Raw genomic sequence first — 12,305 nt, 5'->3', positions numbered from 1 at the left:
ATCTCAGGGTCCTGGGATCAACTTGGCAGGGAGCCTACTTCCCCCGTCTCTCTGCCTGCCTCTCTGCCTGTGATCTCTCTGTCAAATAAATAAATAAAATCTTTAAAAAAAAAAAAAAAAAAAACCTAGTCTAGGGGTACCTGGTTGGCTCAGTAGACAGAACATGGAACTCTTGACCTCAGGATTATAAATTCAAGCAACTGGATGTAGAGATTACCTAAAAATAATACCTTAAAAAAAAGTATTCTATTAACCCCCAATATTCATCTACTTGAAGGAAGTAAATCTATGACCTTTCAAGACTTTCATCAGTCTTTCGGTTTCAGAAAATCTATTAACATGCTCTGTAGCTTTAAACTGTTCATTTATGACTGAACCATCTCCATAAGCAATTTTCCCATGTAGATCTCTTTAATCACCAATTTTTATTTTATGCTAAATAGCAGTTTCTAATTTGTAAATCAACACAAGCAGCCCTTACATTTCTCTACTAATCACAGCTCCTACCACAGCATTGACTGGGGAAACTGGTACTGTTCAAAGTTGACACAGATTACCAGTATTTCTCCTATCATTCTTTCTTTTTTACAAACCAAACAGGAGTACTGGTATTTCCTTCACCACATTTTATACTCCATGATTCTGGAAATAAAGTAATTACTCCTGGCATTATCTGCTTAGCTCTGCTCTGTTATGCTCTTAAGTCTGCAAAGGACAAGTAACCTGAACAAACTTTTGGTATTTGGTGCTCTTCCTCACTCCTGTCAAAATAGAAACAAAACAGAAAAACCACTGTAACTCCATTTTTCAAATAGAAATTGATGAGTAGAAAGAATTATCCATCATTAATTTTTTTTTCAAACAAAACAATGAAATTCTCTGAATGAGAAACATGGCCACAGACAGAAATGGATCTAGAGTCTAGTGAAAACTCTATGGCTCAGGCCATGATCTTGTGGTGGTGGAATAGAGCCCTGCCTTGGGCGCCATGCTCAGCAGGTAAATCTGCTTGTTCCTCTCTCCTTGCTCCTCCCCGCAACCCTTGTGCATGAATCTTACAAAAAAAAAAAAAAAAAAAAAAAACCTCTCTCACAAATTAGCCATACAATCTGTTGGAACTTCCTTCTTACCAGTTTGTTTCCTGACTCTTTAAATGAATTGCAGAGCTCTTTCCTGCATTAATATTTCATGATTCTAACATTCTAGGTAGACACACACAACAAAAAAACAAACCTGTCTTCAGTATCTAAAAGTACAGACCAATGACACTAAAGTGTGGTAAATACCATAAAGGATCCTCTCAACTGAGTGACCACTGGTTAACAGTAGCTATCACATGGAACAGTGAAGGGCTTTCTGTGATCAAATGCTTTTAACAGGGAACTGGGTCAAGTGTTGGGCAGTTTTGTTTGTTTTCTGGATTCTCGGGAAAATATACATAACATAAAATTTGCCTTTTTAAACTGTGGTAAAAATACACATAAGACTTACCACGTTAACAAGTTTTAAGTGCATAACACAGTAGCGTTAAATATATTCACACTGTTGTGCAACAGATCTCCAGTACTTTTTCATCTTACAAAACTGAAACTCTACACGCATTAGACTACTCCCTATTCCCCCCTTCCCCCACCCCCTGGGGGACTATCATGCTACCTTTCACTATCCTACTTTCTGTTTCTATGAATCTGAATTTAGATACCTTGTAAGTGCAATCATACAGTGAAACCATTTTTAAGCATACAATTCAGTGGCATTATATTCTTACTGTCATACAACCACCACCCCTACCCATCTCCCCAAACTGAAACTCTGTACCCATTAAACATTAAATAATTAAATAATTCCCCCATTAACTGAAAATCTATACACATTAAGCAATAACTCTCCATTACCCCGTCCCCAGTAACCACTATTCTACCTTCCCTACGAATTTGCCTATTCTAGGTACCTCATATAAATAATTTCACCCAGCATTTGTCTTTTTTTGGGGGGGGGGGTGCTGGCTTGTTTCCCTTAGCACAGTGTTTTTTTTTTTTTTTAAAGATTTTATTTATTTATTTGATAGAAATCACAAGTAGGCAGAGAGGCAGGCAGAGAGAGAGGAGGAAGCGGGCTCCCTGCTGAGCAGAAAGCCCGATGTGGGGCTTGAACCCAGGACCTGGGATCATGACCTGAGCCGAAGGCAGCGGCCTAACCCACTGAGCCACCCAGGCGCCCCTAGCACAGTGTTTTTAAGGTCCAGCCATGTTGTAGCATATACCAGAATTTCACTCCTTTTTAAGGCTGAGTGATATTCCACTCTACATATATACAACACTACATATTTTGTGTGGCCATTCATGTGGACATCTGGGTTGTTTCCACCATTTCGCTATTACGAATAATGCGGCTAAACAGGTAAGTGTTGGTGAGGATGTGGAGAAACTGGAACGCTGCTATAGTGATAGTGGAAATGTAAAACAGTGCAGCCACTGTGGAAAATATGGTAGTTTCTCAAAAACTTAAAAATAGAATTACCTTATAATCCAGCAATTTCACTTCTGGGTCTATACCCAAAAGAACGAAAAGAACTCGAACAGGTAATTGTATAACAAAGTCCATTTGTAATAAGTGAGTCATCCAAATGGGTGACGTAACATCTCAAGAGTGGTTTTGATTGGCATTTCCCTAATGATTAGTAATGTTGAACATCTTTTCATGTGCTTAGTGGCTGTTTGTATATCCTCCTTGGGAAAAACGTCTAGATAGTTTTTAATCAGTCCTAAAAATATGTGTTCAAATGAATGATTCGTTAGACATTCTGGAATTCCTGTAGCATAAACTGCTGACTGAATCACAGCAAAGTCCAGACATGTTTAATGTGGTAGAGGTTTTTTTCATTTCTCTAAAAAGCAACCTCCCCATATAAATGACCTCAGTTCAATTTAATCAACCAACTCTTAAATGCAGGCTAGTGGAAGCATCCTACTCTTCCAAAGCTTAGCAAGAATACTCAAAGAAAACAAAAGGGTGCATTCACTATACCTCTCCCAGGGTCAAGACTCTACCAATTTAGCTTCTTGCAAGAAGCCCAGATGCTCCATTTCCCAATGAAAGAAATTCCCTATGGAAAAGGTAATAATTAAGTCTAGGCATAGAGGGAGGGATTAAAACACCAAAAAGTAGCACATTCAGTAAGACAGTCCACTAAAAATTTCTGCCTTGGGACAAGTCCATGTAATTTTTATCACTAAAGGGTAATGCTTTCCTGACCTCATACAGCCAAAGGTCAAATCAAATCAACCACTAAATCAAATCAACCACTAAAATTTGCTCATCCAAAACCAATTAACTCTCTTTTAGCAAATATTTCTCTAACAATCTTTGAATTTCCAAGGCCAGTTTTACCCTAAAATTATTCTATTAGACAAACAGCTAGTATTCTTTTTTTTTTTTTTTTTTTTTAAAGATTTTATTTCTTTGAGAGAGAGAGAGAGAGAGAGAGCCTGACGGGGGAGAGGGCCAGAGGAAGAAGCAGACTTCCCACTAAGCAGGGAGCCGGACGCAGGACTCCAGGGTCATGACATGAGCTGAAGACAGTCGCTTGAGCCAGGCAGGCGCCCAAACAGCTAATATTCTTAAGGAGAGATCTCAATCTACTTCACATATTAGCTCAGAAAGGAGGTGGAAAGGGAAATATTAAAATAAAACTGAGCCCTCTTCTATGTTAGAGGCTCCTGACTCTGTACTACTTGTCTGCCTCTCTTCCTTCATTCATTATTTATCATGCACCCATTAAAGGAAGATACTCTTCTAGGTACTTAGCATCTATCAGCAAAACAAACAAACAAAAAAACAGCCCACCTCTGCCCCTGTGTAGCTTATAGACTAGTGCCCCTGGATTCTCTTTGAGAATGTTGAGTGTGAAACATACCAGTAATTTATTTTTGCAACTCTATCTGCAATAAATCTGACTATAAATATCATACATAATTTCTGGTATAAATGTGTGGAAATTAAAAGTACACAGAAAAATGTAAATACAGCAGTCTTTGAGGGTACTGTAAGCACAATAAGCCTATAAAAACTCTTCAAAGAATCAACGACCAATGAGCAACTAAAATGATTCTGCCTGAAATAATGAGGGCCTACCTAGTACTGAGAGTTTGGCCCTTCTGGATACCACTTCTATTTATTTCTGAATACTCACCTAGAAAGTAACTATCTTTTCAAACCTCAGGAGGTTTTAACAATCAAGTAACAACTCAAATTTCACTATCATTCATAATTAGAGAATGCTCCAGATTTTTTAAAACACCAAGGAAAAAAAATACTTTTGAAATTTTTTTAAAAAGTAAATAGTACACATCCAAAGTCATTTCTAGTCATCTGTACGTTAGACAACTAGCTAGTTCAGACTGTTTAGACATGCACTGTCCAATATGGTAACCAACATGTGACTATCGAGCACTTTAAATGTGCCCAATACAAATTGACATTAGCTGTTAAGTGTAACATACACACCGAAAAAATATATAAAATGTCATTTTAATTTTGATTACATATTAAAATGATAACATCTGGGATAAAAATAAGTTAAAATTTATCATTAAATTCTTCTTTGGAGGGTGCCTGGGTGGCTCGGTTGTTAAGCATCTGCCTTCGGTACAGGTCATGATCCCAGGGTCCTGGGACTGAGCCCCACATGGGGCTCCCAGCTCAGCGGCAAGCCTGCTTCTCCTGCTTCTCCCTCTCCCACTCCCCCTGCTGTGTTCCCTCTCTTGCTAGGTCTCTGTCAAATAAATTTAAAAAAAAATCTTTAAAATCAATCAATCAGGGGCGCCTGGGTGGCTCAGTGGGTTAAGCCGCTGCCTTCGGCTCAGGTCATGATCTCGGGGTCCTGGGATCGAGCCCCGCATCGGGCTCTCTGCTCGGCAGGGAGCCTGCTTCCTCCTCTCTCTCTACCTGCCTCTCTGCCTGCTTGTGATCTCTCTCTGTCAAATAAATAAATAAAATCTTAAAAATAAATAAATAAATAAATAAATAAAATCAATCAATCAATCAATCTTTGGGGTGCCTAGGTGGCTCAGTCGGTTAAATATCTGACTCCTGATTTCAGCTCAGGGCATGATCTCAGGTCTGTTGAGATTGATCCCCACCCTCGGGCAAGGAGTCTGTTTCAGATTCCCTCTCACCCTCTGCCCCTCCCTCTACCCCTCCCCACATACACGTGCTCTAAAATATAAATCTTTTAAAAAAAATTAAAAACATGGGGCGCCTGGATGGCTCAGTGGTTTAAGCCTCTGCCTTTGGTTCAGGTCATGATCTCAGGGTCCTGGGTCTGAGCCCCACATCAGGCTCTCTGCTCAGCGGGAAGCCTGGTTCCTGCCCCCCATCTCTGCCCGCCTCTCTGCCTACTTGTGATTCTCTCTCTGTCAAATAAATAAATAGAATCTTTAAAAAAAAAAAAAAAAATCTTTTTTTTTTTTTTTTTTAAATTTTGTCTGGGGCACCTGGGTGGCTCAGTCAGTCGGGTGTCTACCTTTTTCTCAGGCCATGATCTCAGGGTCCTGGGATCAAGCCCTGCATCAGGCTTCCTGCTCAGTGAGGAATCTGCTTCTTCCTCTCCCTCTGCCCTCCCCCTGCCTCCTTCCCTCAAATAAATAAATAAAATCTTAAAAATATATATATTTATTCTTCTTAAAGATTTTATTTATTTTGGGCACCTGGGTTAAGCACCTGTCTTCAGCTCAGGTCATAATCCCAGAGTCCTGGGATCAAGCCCTGCATCAGGCTCCCTGTTCAGCATGGAGTCTGCTTCTCCCTCTGCTCCTCCCTCCCCCCCCCCCCACCTTATTCTCTGCCCCTCTACAAAAATAGAATCTTTTAAGAAAAAGATTTTATTATTTTGAGAGAGAGCATGCACAAACGCTGAGACCACAGGGAGAGAGGCAGAAGGAGAGAGAGAACCTCAAGTAGATTCCATGTTGGGGGGTGGCATTCAGAGCCCAACACCACCCAATCTCACAACCAACCTGAGCCAAAACCAAGAGTCAAATGCTTAAACGACTGAGCCACCCAGGCACCATATATATATATATATATATATATATATATATATACAAAGAGAAAACACAGGCGCACACACACACGGCGGGGAAGGAGTTGGGGGGGGCGGCAGAGGGAGAGGATCTCAAGCTGACTTCCCGCTAAGCACAGAGTCCAAAGCAGGGTTCAATCCCACAACCCCAAGATCATGACCTGAGCTAAAAATCAAGACTCAGGCTCAACCAACTGAGCTACCCAGGTGCCCCATTCTTTTACTTTTGTTAATGTAAAACATATTTTTTACTTATTTTAAAAGATTTTATTTATTTAACAGAGAGAAATCACAAGTAGACAGAGAGGCAAGCAGAGAGGGGGAAGCAGGCTCCCTGCTCAGCAGCGAACCCAATGATTCGGGGTTTGATCCCAACACCCTGAGATCATGACCTGAGCCAAAGGCAGAGGCTTAACCCACTGAGCCACCCAGGCGCCCCATTTTTTAATACCAAAAAATATCACCCATTTGGCTCACATTGTATTTGTTTTAAACAGCACTGGTTAAGAGAACAGACTTCTAAAGCTGCATACAGAATAATACATGCTATATATATTGAAACTATGCTCAGAATTTTACACTTAGATATTTATGCATTTCTCAGTTCACATTCTTCAACCTGTCTTCTATATCAAAATGGCAAACATCAAATATTTTTATATCAAAATATGAAAGTTTCGGAGTCTAACGTGAAACTGTTTAGCAGAGCACTGACAAGTGACCACTGTGCACAGGGCATTCAATCCATACAGTAACTTGTTCTGCTGCAAGTGGTTCTTCTGTATCTAGCTAACATGCACTCTGCTTCTAGAGTGTGCCTAGTACCGTGCTTGACGCTTTACTTTCACTGACCCATAAAATTCTCTCAACTACCCTATGTAGTAGGTCCTATTTAAAGAGGAAACTGAAGCATACAGAGATTAAGTAACTTGCCAAAGTCCACAGCCTGTGGAAGTAGGATTCTAACCCGCAGGCTCAAACCAAAACCACCACACTCTTTTCCCTAATAAAAGGACGACACAAGGGGTGTCTGGCTGGCTCAGCTGGAAGAGCTGAGACTCCTGATCTCAGGATTTTTGAGTTCAAGCCCCATGATGGGTGTAAAGATTAGTAAAAAAAAAATAAAACTTAAAAAAAAAAAAGGACTACACAAGACTGTCATTGTCTTACAGGACTGAGTTCTAGTTGTGCGTTATGTACCCATTTAAAAAAAACTGTAATAGATGGGGCTTAACGCATTGCGTCCCACTCTCTACCCCACCCTTCTCAATGGCGGGTTAAAGCTGCCCACATGAATTAAATCCTTGATCTTACTACAAGTTTATACTGTGCTCCCTTTTCCAGAATTTCTAGATCCTATCCCACCTCTCTGGTCCAATTCCTATGTCCTTCGGACTTCATTTCAGACATCCTCTCCATGCAAGCCTACTCAAGATTCCCCATGATTTAGGCTAGTCACTCCTCCTCCCTCTGCTCATCCCTATTATAGTGTCTCCCACACTCTGTCCTCACTAAATGGCTCAAGGGATCTATTGTGTTCACCACTTACCTAAAACCGTGCCTAACATTAGGTGCTCAATAAATATTTGCTGAACTATCTAACCACCTGACCCACCCAGCTACAGCTAAAAGTGGAATATTAAAAGCAAACTTAGGAATAGGAGAGGCTAATCCACGCGCAGAGAACAAGTCCTAAATTTCATAAAATTTATGACAAGTCAAAAGAATAGTATCATACACACGAAATAATGATTGCGATGACTCTTACCCACCCCTAAAACAAGGAAGAGTAAAATTAAAATCTATTTGAAATGATTATTTGCCAAATTTAGTTTCTGCATAATTTGTAAGAATAAATTAAGTAGCTGACAAAAATTCTGTCATAAGAAATCCAACTCAACCATTCCAGTAATGATATAAATTGAAATCAGCTTAATTTTGACAATTCTCAAGAGTTCCGAAAAGACTGCAGTTGCTTTTTAAAATCGTCTCAAACACAAAACTAGTTACACTTAGGGGCGCCTGGGTGGCTCAGTGGGTTAAAGCCTCTTCCTTTCAGCTCAGGTCATGATCCAGGGTCCTGGGATCGAGCCCCACATCGGGCTCTCTATTCAGCCAGGAGCCTACTTCCTCCTCTCTCTCTCTCTGCCTGCCTCTTTCCCTACTTGTGATCTCTGCCTGTCAAATAAATAAATTAAATCTTAAAAAAAAAAAAAAAAAAAAGAAAAAGAAAAAAGAAAAAAAACTAGTTACACTTACAATTGGATTTCACTGCACTCCTCCAATGCTCAGTGCCGGGCTCCAAATGACAGGAGCAACCATGTGTCCTTCGAGATATTTACAGGGGGGTGGGGGGGGGAGTTCACATACAATTCATTTAACCAAGTCGTGTTAATTCCGCTAAATTTTCTAACCAGAGTCCAAAGGGACTTTCCTAGAGCCTTCCCTTTTCTTTTCCAAAATGGGAAACCGACTAAAAAGGTCAATCTTCAGTTCTTAACTTCCACACGAAGTAATTCTGAAACATGAGGTGAAAGTACATGAGAAGTTCTAGGGCTAGGGCTGGCCAAATGTTTTCCTGTAAATTGTAGCGCAAAGTCAAACAGAAGAGAGAACTTCATTCTTTCGGGTTTGAGGACAGAAACTGATCATCTCTTTTAGATTACTGCTTCTGTTGATGTCTGGGAAAGCACTGTGAGGCAAACATGCCATTGAGTCCCACCCCAAGCACGAAGAGCCTCCGATTGTTTGACACATCAATGGATTAGTCAACGCGGGGGAACTCACTTTTCCCCTCTAATTTGCTTTAATTATTCCTCACACAAACCCTCAAGTTTACTCTAAGTTATGACCATATGGAATCTTCTCCTTGCCCTAAAGTATAAATTCAGGCCTTTACCAAAGGACTACTACGGCTTCAATCCCAACCACTAAAATAAATCCCTTACAAGTATCGTACATCTAGTAACGCCACACAGATATGGAAAAACCCAGTCCAGTCGCAGAAAGAAACAGAATTCTGGGACGCGGTTAATGCTGCATATTTTGCAACAGAGGCAATGAACAGAGTAGGAGACTTGAAAGCAAAAGACCGGATGGAAGGCATGGGAAGACCCCGCCCCAGTAAGCTCAATGTCGATTCAAACACTAACTTGGGTCTGTCGCTTGGAATCTGGAATCACTGAAACAAAGGCGTTTATTACGGGAAGCAAGATGTCTGGAGTAAAAAAAAAAAAAAACAAAAAACGGTTTGCAGCTACCCACACCGTACACCCATCTTCCCACAGGTCTTACCTATGGTGGAAATAAAGGTGGTATTAAAGGCATCATCCGAAAAACGAAAAAGGACGCAGGTCTTCCCTACTCCCGAGTCTCCGATCAGGAGCAGCTTGAAAAGCAGGTCGTACGTCTTCTTCGCCATTGGGAGGAGCGGCTCAGGCTCTCGCCGCCGGCGGCCCCAAGGGATCGGTCCCTCTCAGTACGGCCAACTCCTCACTTGGGCGTTCTCAGGCCGGAGTACCGGGGAAGCGTGGGAAAAACGAGGGCTCCAGAGGGCGGGGGAGACCTACGAACGGCCTCGTCGAGGAAGCCCCGACGGTGGCGGCGTCCGGTGCCTCCGAGGGCGGCGACGGCGGCTCCGCAGCCTCTCCCAGCCGCTCCGCCCGGTTCCGGGGAGTCGGTCGGGACAAAATGGCCTCCCCTCCCCCTTCAGGGCTGCTCGGCCGGGACGCTCCCACGGGCGACCGAGCAAGCTCTGCCGTCGAGGGAGCGCGACGGACGTGAGGACAGTCTCTCTCCCGAGCAGAAACTCCGCGCCAGGACGCGGCGGTGGCAGCGGAGGAGGACCCGGAGCCGACGAGCTCAGCTACATAGCCACAGGAAGCCGAGCCGCCCGGCCAGAGCCACCTTTTCCCCGTGCCCTCTCACGCCGGCGTGCGCGCTGCCTGAGACGCACGCAAGGACGTACGCCCGCCCTTCCCTCGCGCCCTCGCCCTGCGGATCGCCTCTGCGCACGCGCATCGGAGGGTGTGGGGGCAAGCGGGGGTGGAGAGTGGAGTGCCTGGTCTCAGAGCCCCAGTCTAAGGCCGGGTGGAGACGAGAGAGGGGAGGGGCGGGAGAGGGCGAGGCCCGGGCGCGCTCCCTGCGGCCGTCTGATAGGGTGCGCAGCTTTACGAGCACGCCCCGCGGGGAGGCGCAGCCTGGTGACTACGCAGGCGCCGCACGCTGGAGTAGGCTCTTGGCACCCCTCCTTTCGTTCCGGGGTCGCCCTCCGAGCTGCGCTGAGGCTGTTCTCGGTCGCGTTTGTCGCGTGCGTCGAGCTGAAGGTCTTGGCGCAGTGACAGGCTTGGATGGCCGTGTGTTCCTGTATAGCTGTAGCTCGTAAACGCGAGAAAAAGTGGAGCCCTGGGGTCATTAATAGGCTCTTTGCTAAAATGACACGCATCCTGGAGTGCCCTGGCTAATCGTGTCAGGAGAAACATTAGAGCTCCATCCCGGTTTACTTAAAGAGCGAGAGTTGACGTTCCGGAGAGCAGGAGTTTGACATGGAAAAACTGGAGGTGCTGCTTAGGTTGAGATGATGTAATCCGCCTTTCAGGGCGAGGAGAGGATTGAGGAACACCTGGGCGCAGGGAGAATCTCCCCGCAAAGTGGAAGCTTCGGGGCTGTGCTCTACAGCGAGAACCCACTGCAGGCCTTGCGATCCTTTTGGAATACGGGAGAGCCCAGAGCGCGATTCAGAAGAAGCAGGGCCCCTCCTGCCGCCAAAATCAAACCACCAATGTCCAAAATTGAAGGACAGTGAAGCCAACCCCAGCCCTACACTGCCTGTTCCTTGCACTTTCTTTTCGTATGACTTACATCCTTCCTTCTGTGACTCCCCATCAGTCTTTATACTCCCTCTCACTCTCCTTTTCTGTAGGGAAGTAGTCCTCCTCCTGCCTTGCCATTCTCAGTGTGTTTCACCGCGGCAAAGCACACCTAGGATGTCATGGCTGAATAGTTGGTAGACTGGTTCAACCTAATACCGAGAAAGCTCGGAGACATCTGGAAACAGGGATGGAGAGAGAAGTAAAAATCACATTTTTACACCCTGCCACCACCCCCAAAAATGTTTGGGTATGTGATATGTGATTAAAATAGGCCTTTGAGATAGTTAGGGTAATCGTATTTCAATCTCCCTTTTTTTTTTTTTTTTAAGATTTCATTTATTTATCTGACAGAGATCACAAGTAGGCAGAGAGGCAGGCAGAGAGAGGAGGAAGCCGGCTCCCTGCTAAGCAGAGAGCCCGACGCAGGCTCGATCCCAGGAGTCCAGGATCATGACCTGAGCCAAAGGCAGGGGCCTTAACAACCCACTGAGCCACCCAGGCGCCTTCAGTCTTCCATTTTTTTTTTTTTTAAAGATTTTATTTATTTGAGATAGAGAAAGCATAGAGAGAGAGCACAGGTGAGGGTCAGAGAGAGAGGAAGAAGCAGGCTCCCCGCCGAGCAGGGAGCCCGATGTGGGGCTTGATCCCCAGACCCTGGGATCATGACCTGAGCCGAAGGCAGACGCTTAACGGACTGAGCCACCCAGGCGCCCCAGTCTTCCATTTTTTTAAAGGCTTGGCTTATATTCTTCCTCCCCAACCATCCCCAAAGCTTCCCTACTGAAAATGCTTGTCTTCCCTAATACACTTCTCCCTTCAGTTTGTTTCTATGATTGCTCTGGTCTCTTAAACATTATCCTCTGTGGATCATTCTTCCTCCAGTTGGAAGTGTCTTAATACCAACAACTTTAATACAAGCTAGCTATGCAAATCAAAATGAGCTATGGTTAGTGCTACACAGGTTTGTCATCAATTGAGGCATTACATTGAGTACCTCAGGGAATCCTCAGTGTTAGCGTGATTTTCCCTTTCAAAATAAGTTTGATTGTGGGGTACCTGGGTAGCTCAATGTTTAAGTGTCTTCCTTCAGCTCAGGTCATGATCCCCCAGTCCTGGGATGGAGCCCCAGGTCTGCTTCTCCCTCGCCCTCTGCCCCTGCTCCTGCTCTCTCTTGCTCACTCTCTCTCAAATTAAAAAATTTTTTTTTCTAAAGATTTTATTTATTTATTTGACAGAGAGAGAGATCACAAGTAGGCAGAGAGGCAAACAGAGGGAGCAGAGAGCCCGATGTGGGGCTCGATCCCAGGTCCCTGGGATCATGACCCGAGCCGAAGGCAGAGAGGCCTTAACCC

The 12,305-nt window shown here is 44.1% G+C and overlaps 1 protein-coding gene across 1 annotated transcript in view; it reads right to left on the bottom strand.

Annotated features, from left to right (window-relative positions):
* The window catches only part of RAB10 (RAB10, member RAS oncogene family), a 90,071-nt gene extending 80,068 nt beyond the window's left edge, over positions 1–10,003 (bottom strand). The window contains exon 1 of the mRNA XM_047744876.1: positions 9,377–10,003. Coding sequence (XP_047600832.1) covers positions 9,377–9,503 — 127 coding nt within the window. The 5' untranslated portion in view covers positions 9,504–10,003. The remainder of the gene's footprint in view (positions 1–9,376) is intronic.
* Positions 10,004–12,305: the final 2,302 nt, after the last annotated feature.

The sequence above is a fragment of the Lutra lutra genome, chromosome 9 (assembly GCF_902655055.1).
Source record: "Lutra lutra chromosome 9, mLutLut1.2, whole genome shotgun sequence".
In the NCBI taxonomy this organism is placed as follows: domain Eukaryota; kingdom Metazoa; phylum Chordata; class Mammalia; order Carnivora; family Mustelidae; genus Lutra; species Lutra lutra.
The sequence above is the reverse complement of the archived record's forward strand: the minus strand, read 5'-3'. Positions and strand labels throughout refer to the sequence as shown.